Below are 17493 nucleotides of genomic sequence, written 5' to 3' on the forward strand. Positions count from 1 at the left end.
TGACGTTTCGGCAGAAGCCGAGTTCGATTTGAAATCCAACGCCCCGCCTTGAATTTGTATAGCCCATTGCACATCTTCTAGCCTTCGGATCTTTCTCTTCTGAAATATTATCTATCTCTATTTCACTTTATATCCTTCGCGTTTGCTTGTACACATACTCCTATACTTGCCACCGATTTCGCATCTGTCTCTTCCCCGCCATGATCGAACCATTCCAGGTCAGCCTGTCTGAGCAACATGACTCACAAACTCCCAAGACTAATGCGATTCTCATGTCTAGACGACCTTCTCGGTCCCAATGACCTGCGAAGGCTGCGTGAAGTCTGTCTCCAGCTCTCTGAACAGCCTGGAAGGTAAACATCTCACTGGAACATTCCACACCCAGCAGCTGACCCCGCGACAGGAATCAATAAGGTTGAAGCAAACCTCAAAGACCAGCTAGTCTTAGTCGAAGGCACCGCTCCTCCTAGCTCCATCGTAACCGCGATCGAAAGCACCGGCCGCGATGCCATCCTCCGCGGCAGTGGCACTACAAACAGTACGGAATCCTTGGTTCCCAATTACTGTCATACGCGACACACATGAGCAATGCCAACTAATATATACCATAAACAGGTTCCGCCGTTTGCATTCTCGAAACACACTCAACGACCGTCTCAAACAATATCCGCGGGCTCGCGCGCATGGTCCAGGTCTCCCCGAACATGACCCTCGTCGACCTCACAATCAATGGCCTAGCGCCAGGCAAATACTGGACAACTATTCGAGAAGCTGGAGATATCTCCCGCGGTGCCGAGTCTACCGGTGGTATCTGGGAATCTCTGAAGAACAAGGTGCTTGGCGCTGATGCTGCAGCCCCGGCCAAGGAGTGCCGAGGCATATTCGGCACTGTGGATGTTGACAATAAGGGCCGTGGCAGTGTGTTTATGGACAGGCCTGTGGCGATCTGGGAGCTTATTGGCCGGAGTATGGTTGTCTCGAAGGGGACGGAGGGTCCTTTCAAGCGCGAGGATGAGAATACCCTTGTTGGTGTTATTGCGCGCAGTGCGGGTGTGTGGGATAATGATAAGATGGTTTGCTCGTGCTCGGGTAAGAATGTTTGGCAGGAGAGACAGGAGCAGGTTGTCCTGGGTATGGCTTAAGTGAGTTCTTGTCTTGGCTTTATTAGGAGTGGTGTTGATGTTGGTGATGTTGTCACTTTTTGAACATGTTAGCCCGATCGATTGCTCAGCGATATATGTAGCTTCAAATATGTGATACCATGAAGTATAGATGAGGTTATGAATGACAAGATGATTTTACCTTGCGTTAATAAAAGATCACAACAAACAAACAGCTAGCATTGTGCTCATACCCTCTTCTCTTCTTATTTTCTTATTAGTGTTCTTATTGTTAGATTGACATATAGGTAACTAGAGATATAGAATCATAGATGGAGTACTACTCTCCACATTTGAAACCATATTCCTCTGTAACTACGTTTGTTCTGGGATACTCTCCAGCCTGGGGGCCATTATACATTAAAACAATAGCACAAAGGGTGCAGAAGAGGTCCACGCAAAATATGTCAAAAAAAAAGAAGAATGAATTGTGAAAACATCGTACTAGCTTTGCTAAAGCTGAGTAAGTAATAATACATACATTGTGGTCAACGGGGACAAAGTTTAGGCCATGAAAACTGTTGGCGAAGAATTTCACCAAAACTGTCGTGGCTGTACAATTCCAGGATAAAACTCGTCGTCCGTATCCTCTTCCACAAAATCAAATCCTGCACTGGGGATGCCATCAGAAAGGAGCGGCAGGGACATAATCCCTTGACTAGTCACCTGAGTTGGCTCTTGAGGGTATCTAGTATTACCACAGTTGCTGGTGGTATGCTGTTCGGATTTGACTAGCTCATTTCCTCTGTCAGGGTAGTGGCTGCTTCTTTTATTGCCGTCAACAAGGAAATATTCGTTTCTATCCTCAACTGGGCTCGGGAAAAGGAGCTCAGAGTCGATCGGGGACCATGGGGAAAATGTATCGTTCGTCGCGGATTCCATTGAAGTCATTTCGGTTGATGTGACATCTCGCGATGTGATATCGGTGGATGTGTAATGGCTTGAATAATCTTCGACACTTGACCGTTGTGTGCTTGTTCTTTCGAAGATAGACGACCATCTTTGGCCGAAATTCCGGTTGGAGATGCAATTGAGGGGATTGGGATAATAGGATGGCTGTGGCTCTTGGGAATTGGTGATCGAGGTTTGCCGGGGCATCAAAGGTATGAGACTTTCATCTTGTTCATGGTATGGGGTATGTTGCTGTGTGTATCATCTTGAAGCACAATGCGTTCGAGTGGGCCTTGAGAGGCGTATGAGGCTTCTTCCTGTTCATGGAGCGCGATTATGTGTTCAATGGGGTCGGGACTGTGTTGGCTGTGTTGACTATGGCTGGAACTGTGAGGGCTGGTGTTGGGACTGTTTTCACTGTTGGCAATGTGATGACTGGGGTTAGGACTACCATGTTGTCTCGTCCACTGGTTGAGCGCCTCATGGTATATCCCGGGAATGCAAATCGAACTTCGGCGGAGGACTGTCTCGAGATGGGAATTGAGCTTGATGATTCATCACTGGTTTGTGTATCCGAACTGGTATTTTGCTGTTGAAGATTTGTTGTTTGTTGCTCTCCACAAGCTGACTGAGGATCTGCCAGTTTGCGGGTGGACATTTTAATCTCTTCATCAGTAGAGATTGCAACGTCCAATGTCTGCCGCACTAAATGGTTTTCTGTGGATGGCGTGGTGTGAGCTAAGTGGTCCTCAGAATTCATATTCGCCTCCAACTCTCCACTCCCAGCACATTGGAAGGCAAGATCATGGTTGTTGGCTTGTGAATGAGTCGAGTCCGCCCCTGAATGACTTACAGCTCGACTGGAAGATTCGTAGAGTCCGGACGTAGATGCAGATGCGGGGACTGTTGCGAACGAGCCATGGATTGAGTTGATAGACGGGACGTGGACAAGAGACCCAACTTCAGTATGGGACGATGGAGGAGGCGGTGCGAGATCCATACGAGATAGTTCGGCGCCGAAGTTCATGTCTTCTTGTGTCTCTGAAGTGTACGCTCCGGTTGAGACTCCATGGCGTTCTCTTTCGCGCCTGAGAGCAACGGGGCTAACAAAACCTTTCTCAGTATTGCTTTCTTCACTGGAACGGTGACTAAATCCCGATCGCAGTGCCATCAGACCCGACCGTGCTCTATGGAGAGAGCGTCTTGAGATTGATTGGACCCATGCCATTGGACTGCGCGATTCCGAAGACGAATTTCGTTGCTCACGGGCATTCCACGACAGAGTCGATATCTCTGGATTGTGGCGAGGGTCCAGGGGATTAAACACAGGGTAATGGATTCTTTCCATGCAAGTTGGCTCTTCCTGCACTGCAGCAGCCACACTGTTGTCTTGGTTAACAGGATATCTCTTTCATATTTGTTCTTTGTAAGTAATTACCTAGCTCTCTTGCTTTCCTGTGAGCGGAAGACTGACGATAGCGAGAATAAATGACGACGTATGGTGCGAGAGCCTGTCTTCTGGTTGACGGGACTCATTTTGTTCAGATTGCTTTGGACGCTTATCCAACTGTTCGAATCACAAAGAGATATTATGAAAGGATGTGAATGATCAGCGAAGATAGATACCGATTATGCCAGCGCCTGAATATGTGATATGAAAGAAAGTGAAAAAGAAAACAACAGACTTGGATGTTTACCCAAGGTCAGGAGATTGAAGTCGAAGGGACGCGTGATTCGAAGGTCGAGATTGATCGCTCCTGCCCTCGACCTGCATACTCCGCCTTTACTGATGGGACGAATACGTTGAAAGGTTGTAGGTTGTGTTATAAGCTTAGCCAGGGAACTATCAGCTTTATTCAATTTCTACGATCGAGTACTTTGATAGGCTCTAAGAAGGAAAGGAAAGGAGCAGACAACTATAGGCTTCTATTCATACGAGTACTAAATCTAGGGTTCGCCATGGCAACGTGACCAAACTCGCGACAGCAAGTGCGACAGCCCTGGAGCAACCTACAACCTAGGCAACGACGCCTCTCCCCCAGATTAGACCGCAGGGGTTCGCCATAGCAACTGACCGTATACGCGACGGCGACAGGGACCAAAAAGAAATTCAAAGATAAACGTGCAAGATACCAGGCCTAACAGGCTTGCACCTTACCTAGGTAGTGTATACTCTGCTCTCTTCCAAATGCAGACCCTGATCCGAAAAGAACACTTATAGATCGTAATAATAAACGATGATTGGAACGTTCTTTGATTCTCCCCATGGATATCATTTTCCAATGTCATACTGGTCATTCGGAGCTTTCCGTGTGCAGCTCAATTACTGGCTCGTCTCGGGTACAGTTGTTGAGCGGGTTCGTTGAGCGTTAGACAGGATGGGCAAACAGCAGGTTGCGGTAGAGGAGACAAAAGGAATGACTGGCATCATATATGGGTGTGGAATGAGAAGACTAGCAATAATGTTCGTATTTTCTTTGGTCGCTTCAATGCGTCGAGACGGTGGGTACCAATCCAGTCTATCAATCCAGTCACATCGGCGGCATGTAGAGGGGCGGGAGGCTCTCTCTATAGTATATGTGAGTTGCGAGGGGTAAATGTGCATCACTATATTTTGTCTGAATGTATGAGTCACTTATTGAAGGGAGGAGAGGCACAAACAAACAGCAATCGTAGCCTACATATATGGATTTAGGCAATATAGGGGGATGTTCAAAATCTAGGAAGTTCAATGGTTGTATACACAATTAGTAAAGCCACTGCATAAGCAGTAAAATAGGTTTGTCCAAATAAGCGCGAGAAGTCCAGCTTTCAAATCTATAGATGGAAGTTGATTTGGGCTGCTCACATGGAGAGTCAACAGAGACGACAGATCAATCCTAAAGGAACTGAGGTATCGGCCAGAAGCAGAGATATGGGTCAACGGTTTCTCCAACTTTTGGAAAGCCCCTTTACATCTAGTCTGGATAAGGTGAGTAGGCAGGAGGAAAAATAAGTATTGTAAGGGAATACCAACATAACTCCCTTTGATTTGCCTCAACATACGATCCGATGTTAGGTTGAACATCCCAGCCTCGAAGCCAATGAAGAGCTTTTGGTTTGCGCTGAGCACGCTAGACAGAATCGAGCATAGATCGAAACAAATTTACATGATCGGATCTGTCAAGAGATCTGACCCGCGATCGCCAATGAAACCCAAACGGCAATCTCTGCCTTGTTCCCGGATTAACCATATACTTGAGTGGGGATAAGAATGGTCAAAAGTCAGAGATACAGGATATACTATCAAGGGTCAACCCGAGAACATCCGGGGTACCGTGGATATTCCCCCGCACAAACACGGGGATGGGGACAACCATCAGAGATAAAGTACTGAAGCATTGCAGATGCCGAGCTTCACGCACATCGGCGTCTCCCGTCTGACAAGGACAAGAAAGCTTGATTGAAAGGCATGGGGTTTGGATTGCTGCCAATCAGGGGTGTTATGTGAACACAAGGTTTAGCCATGTAGACTGCAAGATGATAAGAGTACTTGGCATGATTGGCACAAGGATGAGAGGTCTATGCCTAGACGGGAAGGATTGAAGAATACAGTCACTATCAAGACTATCAAGAGATACCGGAAGTCGGAAGTTCCTCTTATCTCCCCGAGACGACACGACACTCCACTTTCAGACCCGCTTCACCACTTCCTCCAATGACCATCCGACTTCCAGTCCGAGATGGAAGCGAGTGCAGAATCCTCGGTATTCTGATAAGCTAGGGCTATCAGGAAGGTTATGATTGGTTCAACGACGGGTAACGGATCCCTTGCTGGGGCCCTCAAGGCTTGTCATTCGGCTTGTCTTCTGGAATTTATGGATTTTTCTTGCAAGGGGCACACGCGACAGGCCTATCCTTGCCACAGTGCGAGATCCCCAGTGGGGCCGGACGCGCAAAGAATTCTCGCGACTATATGAATAGCTCCTCCCTCTCGGTGAAAAAAAAAATGGAAGAGAGGACAATGTGACACTTTCCCTATATTCAATTTCATCATTTTGATCTTTTGGGTCTCGCTGAGCCTACCCAGCTCTTCGATTAATCCCGTTTATACTCTCGTCTCCATTCCATTCTTCACCTTCATTGGTGAGGATTTGACCGAAAAAGATGCTTCCAAAGTTCGCCAAACCGTTCCGCAGCTCAAATGAGGACCTGGAAAAAGCTCCCCAGGTGAACAATTCCTCCGACTTGATTAGCAATGAGGTATTCGACAACTCCAGCGATGGCGCCGTGCCCGGCGAGAGCTTCGAATACGGCGATTCCATGTACGCCAAGATCCAGCGCGTAGCTGGCAAGTTCAACATCGAGCAGCGTGGTGTCGAGCGAGTTCCGGATTATGAGCGGACCGATACGTCCTATTTCAATATTGGTAGCATGGTGTGTTCCTGCAACAATTACCTGGCGTGATCGCCGTGGCCCGGAGGCCTTTTCCACTGACCAAACCTAGTGGTTGGCCGCCAACATGGTCGTCAGCTCCTTCGCCATTGGCGTTCTTGGAAAGTCTGCATTCAATTTGGGATTCGTCGATGCCATTTTGGTCTGTCTCTTTTTCAACCTCCTCGGTGTTATGACCGTGTGCTTCTTCTCGTGCTTCGGTCCGCCCTTTGGGCTGCGCCAGATGGTGCTCTCACGATTCTGGTTTGGATGGTGGGCTGTGAAATTCAGTAAGTTATCTCGGGATGTCTATTCAGTGTGAAATGGTCATGCTAACTAGTAACTTTCTAGTTGCCATTCTTAACATTATCGCGTGCGTCGGTTGGTCTGCCGCCAACGCCATCGTCGGTGCACAGCTCCTCAACGCGGTGAACGACGAAGTTCCCGGATACGCCGGTATCCTCATCATCACATTCTGCACACTATTCGTGACCTTCTGTGGGTACAAGTTCGTTCACATGTATGAGTACTGGAGCTGGATTCCCACCTGTATCGTGTTTATTATCGTGTTGGGCGTATTCGCCCACTCGGGCGATTTCATCAACATCCCAATGGGAGCAGGCGTTTCTGAAATGGGAGCCTGTCTATCCTTTGGATCTACAGTCTATGGTTTCGCAACCGGCTGGACCAGCTACGCTGCCGACTACACCGTCTACCAGCCAAAGACCCAGAGCCGTCGTCTGGTCTTCTTTTCTGCATGGCTTGGTCTGATCGTCCCCCTGCTCTTTACTCAATTCCTCGGCATCGCCATCATGTCCGCGACGGAGATGGGCGACGGAGTTAACAACAAGTACGCCGAAGGCTACCGAGCCTCCGTCAACGGCGGCCTGATCGCAGCCGTGCTTGAGCCTCTCGGCGGTTTCGGCAAGTTCTGCCTCGTCATCCTGGCCCTGTCCATTATCGCCAACAACTGCCCCAATATCTACTCCGTCGGCTTAACCTTGCAGGTGTTGAGCCGGGCTACGCAGCGCGTGCCGCGGTTCATCTGGACTTTCCTCGCCTCATGCGTCTCTCTTGCCATCGGTATCCCCGGTTACGACCACTTTGAGACCGTCCTCGAGAATTTCATGAGCCTTATCGCCTACTGGCTGGCTATTTACTCCGGCATTGCGCTCGTTGACCACTTTGTTTTCCGACGTGGATTCGATGGGTATCGTCCGGAGGACTACGATAACCCCGCCAAGCTTCCCATGGGAATCGCCGCTTCGATTGCGTTTGTCTTTGGAATTGTCGGTGTTGTTGTCGGCATGAGCCAGTCGTGGTGGACGGGTCCTATCGCCAAGCATGCTGGAGACCCAGCGTCTGGTGGTGGTGACATCGGATTTGAGTTGGGCTTTGCCTTCTCTTCCGCAGTATACTGCGTCTTGCGACCTATCGAACTTCGTATGATTGGTCGGTAGGGTTGATCTTATAGTATTTGCGTTTTGCGATGTACATATTGGGTTGGTTCGGGATGGGTTCATAGATTTGTGCATAGGTTCGGTTGCATTAGAGCATTATACATTTGCATAGTTGCATACAACATATTGACGTTCAAGTTTATATTTAACTGCACAACATAAGTTTAGCACACCGACCTTGACCATTGATGTGAGTTGCGAGGAAGGTTTCTTAGCTGTCATTTGTCCTCTCTACGCCACTGGTAGAACCCTCACCGTCGGAGTCGGAGGAAACCAGAAAACTCCCCACTTGTGGTTCGGTACAATATCAAGCCGTTCTGCCAACGGATGTCAACAGTAATCAGTTATACTCCTCCGTACGAGACTGCGAGGTGGGCAGTTGCATTGGACAGCTCGGAAACTCTTCGCTTTCATTGGCTGGCTACGCCACATGTGGGGGCTTACAGTATATTTCCCAATCGGGCAAGTTGATATTTGACCTCTGATTACAGGAACCGTGCACTTTCCAATATAAAAAGCAGAGCAATTTCCATAGAATGCTTCTCAGATTGGACTAGGGTTTACCATTCTGAGCCAGTCTACCATACTTTAATCCAATATTGCGCGTGACACATCTAGCCCTAATTTTATACTTCCATCATGCCTCTCGACTATAACCCCGAAAAAGAGATCCCCGATCTCACGGGAAAGTCAATATTTATTACAGGAGGTATAAAATCGATACTTTGTGCTTTACCTAAGTCCACAACTAATAGCAAACCTAGGAACCGGCGGGCTAGGCGCAGCATCAGCAATCCATCTGGCCAAGCACAACCCATCACACATCTACCTCAGCGGCCGCAATGCCACAAGCGCAGAAAAAGTGATCAAACAAATTCACGAAATAGACCCCAAGCTCGCAGTCACATTCATAGAATGCGACCTAGCCTCCCTAACCTCCGTCAAAACCGCCGCCGAGCACTTCGCCAACAAACACAGCACCCTAGACATCCTGATGTGCAACGCGGGAATCATGGCTCTACCCCCAGGCCAAACAGCTGACGGCTATGAGATCCAATTTGGCACGAACCACCTGGGCCACGCACTACTGATAAAAAAGCTCCTACCCCTCCTCGAAGCCTCCGCCAACGCAGACTCAAATCCACGTATTGTGCTCCTTACCTCGATGGGCTGGAGGATGCATCCGTGCGGCGGGATTATTTTTGACAAGCTCAAGACAACGCAGGATATGGCGCTTGGCGGACCGTGGCAGCGGTATGGACAGAGTAAGCTTGCTAACTTGCTGTATGCGCGCGAGCTCCCGAAGAGGTTTCCGGGTATCACGTCGGTGTCTGTGCATCCTGGTGTTGTGCAAACGGGTCTTGTGAATGACCTTCGGATTAAGGAGAAATTGCTTGTTTATGCGACTACTTGGTGGATGATTCTGCAGCCGCATGAGGGTGCGTTTAGTCAGACTTGGGCGGCTACTGTGGATAAGGCTAAGATTCGGAATGGGGGGTATTATGAGCCTGTTGGGAAGTTGGAGGATGGGAAGCTTAATTCGACGGCGAGGGATGATGCGCTTGCGGAGAGGTTGTGGGATTGGACTGAGGAGGCTTTGAGGGGGTTTTGATTTTGTGTCCAACTGATCCAATCTGGGAGGGCAATGTCACGAGTATACCATTTCAAGAAAGGAAAGGAAATGGATGAATCCAGTTGCTAGCAGAGAAATTTGGGACCTATTCTTCCACCCACAACAATATCTTTGTCAAACCGCCGATGGATTCAAATACACAGAGTCCCTCCAAGACCTCAGCATCCTGGCAGCGGCGTAGTGTCCATTTAGTTCTGCTAGCTCCACAGCCTTATGATACTGCGGTTCACCTTCACCAACTATCAACGCTCCTTCGTCCAGCAGAATGTGTAGCATGTCAATTCGACCGCGTTCTGCCGCTCCCTGCAAAGCCGTACGTCCGTTGTACTCTGCGGGATCTTCATTGACATCTGCTCCTAGGTCAAGTAGTCTCCTTGCAATACCAATGTAGCCTTTGAGGGACGCAATCTGCAATTCAGTAGCGCCGCCATCCGTGGCAGGAGGGCTATCAATCCTAGCTCCGTGCTCTGAGATTAATAGGTTGACAAGCTCCATGTTTCCATTTTCAACGGCATGTTGTAATGCTGTCCGACGGCGAGCTCCAGGACCAAGATAGTTGACATCAACTTTTTCCATCAATGCGCGTGCGATCGGGATCCTCTGTCTGTTGACTGCAGCTTGGAGGGGAGTGTATGTTTCTTGCTCTCCTTCGTATGCTCTAAAGTCGTTGCCCCAGGCGTATTGGACGGTAATCTCCTGATTCAGATCAGGATCGAAGGGCAGTATGTCTTCTGCGATATTATCCCTATTCAAAAGTGTCGCTAATGTCAAGGCGCGACCGGTCTGCCTTGGACTCCAGGGCATCCATTGAAGCAGGAGTTGTAACTCCTCCCTCTTCCCTTCGAACACTGCTATTTCGAGTACCGACTCTGGTGGCGGCAGGTTAAGACTGGATGAATCGCTAATATTCTGGAGGCCCTCTGGTACCCCAGTGGGATCCACTCCTGCCTCCTGAAGCTGTCGAAGCAGTTGTAGGGATGCATTGTGCAAGACTGCGATTCCTACCGTATTCGGGGCACTTCCACGAAACCTGCACAGTAAGAGTCGCAGAAATACAGGATCTGTGCCTAGAGCACATCCAAGAGCAACGTCTGTAACATTTGCGCCGCGTTCCAAAAGCTTTTCTGCAAGTATAAAATCCCACGCGCCAATTGCTGCTTCCAATGGAGTCTGCTCGAAGAGGGGAGGGTCTTCATTGTCCACCAGGCCTTTGTAGTCAGCATTATGCTCCAGCAAGTACTGAGCTAGATCGGCCTTCTCCGCAGATAAAGCAGCAGCAAGGATGACGGGGCCTGATACCCTCAAAACAGCTTGAAGAACTCCAATTTCCTGCAGGTACATCGCAGTACGTAAATTGCCAATTTTTTGTAGTTTGGTTCCCACAAATGTAGCTCCGGCAGCGGAGAGAATGTTAATTAATAATTCATCGCCATGTTCAACGGCAGCTCCAAGTGCAGTGTAAGGCCGCTTAGAGTATTCATCGTTGGGGCGTGCGCCTGCGCTGATCAAGAGCTCAACAAGTTCAGGCGAACTCTGCTCGAGCGCATTGAGAAGAGCTGAGGAGTCATTTTTCTGAGTGGAAATCGGTCTGTTGGCTTGGGCCCCATATTCAATCAACACTTTACACAGCAAAGGCGAGGGAAAAGGGTGTTTAGTGGCGCGTTCAAGCAGAGTCATGTTCCTTGTTCATCGGCCAGTTTTATATCGACCCCAGCCTGCAGTAGAGCCTGCGTGGTCTTAATATTTCCTTTTTGCACCGCTAGTACAAGGTGCGAAACATAAGTCAGACTATCGAAGTCAGGGTTTATCTCATCGCAGCCCAACAGCAAGGCACGTATAACATCGATAGATCCTGACTGAGCGCCAATTCCCAAGATAGTGGTCATCTCTTTGTCACTCTCGAAATCGATAGTGACCAGATCATTTATAAAGGCACCTTTGGCGAGTAAAATTTCAATCATTGGGATATTGCATTGCTTGACGGCCCCTGCAAGAGCACAGTTCTGGGATCCGCCTGCGTTCACATCAGAACAGGAATCGGCGATGTCCGTGAAGACTTTGATATCCGTCAAACGTGTGGCAGTATAAAGGCAATATGGTGTTACAATAGCACCACGAAACATAAGAGCACGTATGATTTCGTCCTCACGGTTGTTGATTGCATAAAACAAAGGTGGGTGATCATTGGCCGAGTCATTCACATCCGCCCCATAGGATATAAGAAGATTGACAAGTTCCTCACTCCTTTCATGATCGCTTCCTGCGGCGAATTGAAGAGGTGTCAAGAGAGCGTCGAAAAAGATTGACTTAATCAGTGGGATGTTTGGATCCATGTTGGCTTCGAGCATGATCTTCACCGCGTCTACATCGTGTAGTCTCAATGCGCTTGCAAACACATTTTCCGCTATAGCTTCAGCAGTTGTCTCACCAGTTCCTAAAAGGATCTGAATGTGCTTCAAGTTCTTCCAGCCATAGTCGTTCACCATTTGCATCACCCGCTCGTCGTTCGCACTGATACCTCTGCCAGTTTGCCTTGCTGGATCTTGCGAAGTGATGTTGTTTGAAAGAAGAAAAAGCTCTAGGGGTATGCGATCCGTTCCCTTGATTTTAGAGCTGTTCAAATCGGTCGACAAAGCATCGTGCTGACCCTGGAACTCCTCCGGCATGAGTATGCTCAAAGCTGCCGATGTCCGAGAAGTACTATATATATTCGGGGGGTCGCTTAGTTTATTCCAGGGTATGATTTTGCTCAGGCAACCCATAAGTTCGCGGTTGGCGGTACGAGAGAACGCATCTGCACCGCGAAGGGGAGATATTGTCAGGGACGAGGACGGAGATGGTGCTTCTGAATATATGGTAAGGCCCAGTCACATCGAATTTGAATAGAAGATCCAGGAAAGCCATACCTTCATTATCCGTGGGACGCACAAGTTTGATGAAGCGCAGCCATGGGAGTGACGCATTCCAGATAAGATCCATCCCTGGAGATGCTGGGGTGCAAACAAAGAAACCTTCTGGGGTCTTCGGGGAAGGAGCTAGAAGACGGTCAGTCTATTAATTCTCGGTATGATCAAAAGCATAACTATGCGCTTACCAGTAGAAAACTTGGCTATGGTCGAAACATAGGCATCTCTATACTTTGCCTTCTTGAGCCTTGGTACCTGAATCTGCTCTTCACCACTGTGGAATTCGCTTTCCTTGTTCTCGTTCAGCTTTCTTTTGTTCAGCTTGTTTCCAATCCACTTCCACTCATCCGTCTTAATGTGGCCCTTGACAAATCCCCATTTCTTGAGTTGGCGGCTGTACTGGCCTGAGCTTTCTATCTGTGAGCTGGGTAGTGCCTAGACGTATTGCAACACTCACGACTTGGTCAAAGAGTATTTGGACGTCATGTACTCCATCACACAGGGCAATGTTTTGTCCTCATGGATGTACAGACGCTCGATTTCGAGCTTGAATGGTTCGAAATCCGATTGTGCCATGATTGTGAGAATTGCTGGAGTAAACTAAGTGATGCGTCGAGCCTTTTATAAGACACTGAGGTAAAGGTACAGACCTGGGCAGCTTTTATTTTTGTTTTTATTTTATTGCCCAATCTAGCAGACTGCAAGGCTACATGGCTACATGAACTGAAAAACTGAAAATAATCAGAAATCTTCCATCTCATTGGCCGGTTCTCACGTATCGCTACGAAGACGGTTGGCGTGTATTGGCTCATAATTTCCACATGGGTCCTCGAAGGACGCGTTGTCGTTTTTGGGGCTTTGCTTTCTTTTCCTTCTTTTCCTTCTTTTCCTCCTTTTGCCTTAGGTTCATCGAAGCGGTCAGGTCCAAGGTTGTTTTAGGGGTTTTCTGGATCACTTCGTCAATCTCAATTTACCCTCGCGCGCTTCTCGTTCGTTGGCTCTCATACATTGGCTTGGCGCTCTTGCCCTTGGATCCTCACATCTCATCACAATCACATCAAGACGATATCAGAACGATTCTATGATTTGCACCAAGGCTCATACTCATGAGAATTTATTGCCACTAGGGCCACAAGATATAAACATAAATAACAGTCCCTGTCCCTAACAGTAACCCCCCAGAATCTCTCATCGTCCACAGTTCTTTGTACTTATTCTCGGTCCCTCGTCTTGGGGGCTATTCTTACATCTGTTAAATTGCTCTCTTAGCTCAACATGACCTGGCCCTATGACCAAGGCATGGGAAGATACCCGTATTTACGGGTATAATCCAGACGACCCGACCCAGAGCTTCTCTCATTTATCCCCTGATCTCAGCTGGGGCGCATCCGCAGAATTCGAAACGTTCATGCCCAATGGTGTACCTGTCTCTTCCTACCTGTCACCTCGCGCCCGGGCGAATCACTTGGCAGTGCGAGGCTCTCCGGGCGCCACGTCGACTAGCTTGCCCCACCAACAGAACGCCTCGAATGCTAGGATTGCTGCCGATCTGAATCCCTCCCAGGAACCGGCTATAATTTCCCGGGGACGAAACAACACTCGACGCAGCGCGAGAAGACGCCAAACCAGCGCGTAAACACTCTCCCGGATATGCAACAGAAAATCGGAGGTATATCTAACTTACTCCATAGTTCCCCTTCGCACAACCACGACGATCCACAGTTCCAATGCAAATGGGAAGGCTGTGGCTACCGCGGCACTTTCAAACGGGAATCTTCCCTCGTCCGCCACATTCGGAAGATACATATCAGCCCTCTCGCTCATCCATGTCCAGTAGAGGGCTGTGGGAAGGCTTTTAATCGTGCGGACAATCTGGCTCAGCATACACGAAACAATCACTACGCTTACAGGGAATCCCTGTAAGGAGCGTTAGTCTTTGGGAAACCCCTGGACGTCATGCTTATCACTGGCAAACAATGTAGAGGAACCATTGCTCTGCCGGTATGTAGAAACGCAGTTGAAGAAAATGTCAAGAAACACTTTGGTTAATAAAATGAAAATAAAAATAACTTCGCCTTTGAAAGGACCACTTGAGCCATTATTTTCCGGGACCGATGGTTGTTGACCATGTTGCTGGAGGCAGGCGATTAATAGGACCATAAACAGAGAAGCAGAGGACGTCCAAACATGTCACTCAACTTTCGAGGCTTAGCGATCTTGTAGGACACTAAACCAAAAAGGGTTTTATAAGACTGCGCGAACGCCTAAGATGTTATTTCCGATTTGATGGTCTTGTGCGCCATAGCCTGTTATCCCTGATGTAGTCTTAATACGACTAGACACGAAGTTTGAACGCATGATTCGAGCTTTATCCGAACTGTTAGAACCTATTTCTCAATAAATTTGAGACTTGATTTACTCTAACTTTCTCTGTGCAGATCTGTAATTAGGGCATCTTAATAAGAAATGATAAGTCGGCAGTTGTAAGATAAAGCGGCAGCTATTTCTCTAGCATGTCCCTTCGCTAAAACTTCGGCTCAGAATTCATGCCAGCGAGTTACCTAGGTATGATCTGTTTAAGCTTACGAAGAATCCGTGATCTACTGCTATCTAGTTACAGGTTCTGCCGCCCACGGATGCTTGATATACCAGACACCAAACAATAAGTCTGTTTAGAGGTCCTGGTCCTAACAGAAATTTGTTGAGTGACTTCTCGAAAGCAGATGGACTGAAATAGACGGCAAAATACGGGTGTTGCATGGCTTAGCGGCTCGTGTTTCGTGATGGTCCATACCTATTTCGGAAGGCAGCTGTAGATCGAGGCCTTGGCAAGATGGTCGAACCATTATTAAAAGTCCGAGTCCCTCTCTCAAGCAGTCACTCATTAAGGTAACTAACTAACCACCATGATCCAAAAGCTGGTCATGATGGAGAGCGTTCCTGCTCACTTGCTATACATATTCGTTTTCGCTCTATCAACGGGCCTGTTCGGTGATTACTGGAGCGGCGTTCACGGCCACCCCATCCTGCTAGAGCCCCCCCTACAGTCCATACATAAAACCCGGCACAGACGGGCCATTTATCCTGGTAAGCTTGTCGCAGCCCCGGAGCGCTTCTACCAGATTGCTGACACCGCGCGTGCGGGTCAGTCGGTCGTATGCTTAGCCTGGGAAGTCTTCACCTGGCTGCCCCAAGAAGCAGGCTGGAAGTCTACCCGGGCATGGTGGGCTCTCGTTACCGTCTACCGGGCCATCGTCATCGCAAGTTTTGCTCTCTTCACAGCCTGCCAGGCACAGTATTTACCGCTTCCTCTGGGAAGCTGCGCAAACGCGTATGAGTGGCGAAATGCGGATGATGTGCCCAAGGGAACGCCTACGATATGGGAGGTTCTGCCTTTGTCGTCGACCAGAACGCGGAAGGGTACTAAAGCGATGATTGTGCCTTGTGCGGTGTTAAACCGACTCCGTGTTTTTGAATTTGTCGTCATGTGAGTCGAAATGTCTCAGCACTATCTTCATTTTATTGTCATGGCTGCTGAATTCCTGAATAGCGGCTTCCTCGCGATCAGCATGCTGGAGTCGATGGCTATCTTCATTTGGTTCTCGAGCGTCTCATATGAGATGCCTGAACCTTTCCCTTGGCTGCAAAGGTTAAATCATGCGGCGTTAACCCCTTTTCTGGCGCTATCGGGCCTGTACCACCGACTTAGGGGTCAGAAGAAGGCAGGAGATGATCCAGGACGCGAAATGCAGCCCCTAGCGAGTCCCACGGGGAATCGGGAATCGAAGCACTCATCTGGATGGGATAGCACAGAAGAGGAAGATGTGATCAGAGTAAGCCCTATGCCAACAGAATGGGAGGATGGAATCAGAGTAAGACCCATGTCAGATTCTGCAAGCGAAGGACGGCCGAATTACTTGCCCCCCGTGTATGTGGCCTAAGAGAAGACTCAGTGTCTTAGACAATCATATTCCCAGCTCGTCCATCATCTCCCAGGCACGATCTCGCCATGGGATACTGGATGGATAGATAACCGAGATTCGGCCGGCTTCACTTCAACTTGCATGGCTCTGATGCGAGATGTGTGCGGATCAGATCTCCTCAGCCAAAGGTCCGCACATTCAACGTCGTAACTGGCTGTAGCGCGAAGGCTATCAATCTTGTTGACCAGATCCCCTCTTGTCGGCGAGACCGGCAGAGAAGGGAGAGCGTCTCTTGTCGAACAATCCGGTCATGACATTCGAGAGCCAGAAGACATAGGGGTAAAATGGCCCCTAAGTTGACCAAGAATGTGAGTGTATCGATGTTGTCAGACAGCATGCCGATTCGTCAAGCTGAAGAACCCTTGGGAGCATCAAGAACCTGTCAAGTTGCATCTCTCTCGGACGTGAACCAGTCTCAGCCATCGCTAGAATAGGAAGAAGTTCAGCCTTCAAGTCAAGGATGGTCAATGCAGTCAGGTCTCGTTGGCCTAAATGATATTTATGTACGCCACGTTATTCTTGTAGCTGGCCTTGAAGCTTCAGAAGACTGCCCGCGAAATTAGGAGGCAGTATCAAATTCGGCGCCCGGACTACCCATTCGGATTCTGTGATAATTGGTTTGATACGACGGTCGTAGGAGCCGACTTTTTTTTTTCCCATACTGTCTCTGTCGGATGTTTTCGTGAGGTATGTTGGCCTGAGATAGTTGAATGTCAAATCAACCGCTATCGTTAGACTGTTCACCCATGACGTCCTCCACCCACCTCCCCCATCGGCGCTTCTTCGAAACAGCGTGCTCCTGAACGGCCCTCTGAGAGGCTGATGTACCTAGAAGCATCTCACGATAATCTAGACCTTCAACGGTGAACGTTTCACAACCTTGATCATTTCAAATGATAAATAGTAACACAAGGTGAGTACGAGCCCGGAGATCAGAGCGAATGACTACTCTGCCCGCTGTAAGTATTGGGTTTGGTCCGAAGGAACTGTGTCCGGGACCCTTAAAGTTAAATATTTTTGAAAGCAGTGCTTGCAGGCGTTGATATT

At 48.7% G+C, this 17493-nt stretch overlaps 8 protein-coding genes across 8 annotated transcripts; 5 read left to right on the forward strand and 3 right to left on the reverse strand.

Moving 5' to 3' along the window:
* Positions 1 to 200: 200 nt before the first annotated feature.
* Positions 201 to 1142, forward strand: N7519_009949 (copper chaperone CCS1; the record flags this gene model as incomplete). Its single annotated transcript, XM_057296722.1, has 4 exons — positions 201 to 218; positions 281 to 353; positions 404 to 538; positions 616 to 1142. The coding sequence occupies 4 exons, from the start codon at positions 201 to 203 to the stop codon at positions 1140 to 1142; spliced, it is 753 nt and encodes a 250-aa protein (XP_057144604.1).
* A 552-nt stretch (positions 1143 to 1694) lies between these two features.
* On the reverse strand, positions 1695 to 2051 carry N7519_009950 (uncharacterized protein; the record flags this gene model as incomplete). Its single annotated transcript, XM_057296723.1, has 1 exon — positions 1695 to 2051. The coding sequence occupies one exon, from the start codon at positions 2049 to 2051 to the stop codon at positions 1695 to 1697; it is 357 nt and encodes a 118-aa protein (XP_057144605.1).
* Positions 2052 to 2257: 206 nt separating this feature from the next.
* N7519_009951 (uncharacterized protein) lies at positions 2258 to 3587 on the reverse strand (the record flags this gene model as incomplete). Its single annotated transcript, XM_057296724.1, has 3 exons — positions 2258 to 2368; positions 2410 to 3433; positions 3490 to 3587. 3 exons carry the CDS (start codon positions 3585 to 3587, stop codon positions 2258 to 2260), a joined length of 1233 nt encoding a protein of 410 aa, XP_057144606.1.
* Positions 3588 to 6197: 2610 nt separating this feature from the next.
* On the forward strand, positions 6198 to 7924 carry N7519_009952 (cytosine permease; the record flags this gene model as incomplete). Its single annotated transcript, XM_057296725.1, has 3 exons — positions 6198 to 6467; positions 6538 to 6754; positions 6816 to 7924. The coding sequence occupies 3 exons, from the start codon at positions 6198 to 6200 to the stop codon at positions 7922 to 7924; spliced, it is 1596 nt and encodes a 531-aa protein (XP_057144607.1).
* Positions 7925 to 8563: 639 nt separating this feature from the next.
* Positions 8564 to 9536, forward strand: N7519_009953 (oxidoreductase, short-chain dehydrogenase/reductase family; the record flags this gene model as incomplete). Its single annotated transcript, XM_057296726.1, has 2 exons — positions 8564 to 8633; positions 8689 to 9536. 2 exons carry the CDS (start codon positions 8564 to 8566, stop codon positions 9534 to 9536), a joined length of 918 nt encoding a protein of 305 aa, XP_057144608.1.
* Positions 9537 to 9671: 135 nt separating this feature from the next.
* On the reverse strand, positions 9672 to 13039 carry N7519_009954 (uncharacterized protein; the record flags this gene model as incomplete). Its single annotated transcript, XM_057296727.1, has 5 exons — positions 9672 to 11129; positions 11267 to 12402; positions 12464 to 12592; positions 12652 to 12872; positions 12921 to 13039. The coding sequence occupies 5 exons, from the start codon at positions 13037 to 13039 to the stop codon at positions 9672 to 9674; spliced, it is 3063 nt and encodes a 1020-aa protein (XP_057144609.1).
* Positions 13040 to 13751: 712 nt separating this feature from the next.
* N7519_009955 (uncharacterized protein) lies at positions 13752 to 14386 on the forward strand (the record flags this gene model as incomplete). Its single annotated transcript, XM_057296728.1, has 2 exons — positions 13752 to 14095; positions 14155 to 14386. The coding sequence occupies 2 exons, from the start codon at positions 13752 to 13754 to the stop codon at positions 14384 to 14386; spliced, it is 576 nt and encodes a 191-aa protein (XP_057144610.1).
* Positions 14387 to 15369: 983 nt separating this feature from the next.
* N7519_009956 (uncharacterized protein) lies at positions 15370 to 16404 on the forward strand (the record flags this gene model as incomplete). Its single annotated transcript, XM_057296729.1, has 2 exons — positions 15370 to 15950; positions 16014 to 16404. 2 exons carry the CDS (start codon positions 15370 to 15372, stop codon positions 16402 to 16404), a joined length of 972 nt encoding a protein of 323 aa, XP_057144611.1.
* Positions 16405 to 17493: the final 1089 nt, after the last annotated feature.

Source organism: Penicillium mononematosum, assembly GCF_028829835.1.
Source record: "Penicillium mononematosum strain IBT 11891 chromosome Unknown utg000005l:1.0-9366267.0:1.0-9372171.0, whole genome shotgun sequence".
NCBI classification, from domain to species: Eukaryota; Fungi; Ascomycota; class Eurotiomycetes; order Eurotiales; family Aspergillaceae; genus Penicillium; species Penicillium mononematosum.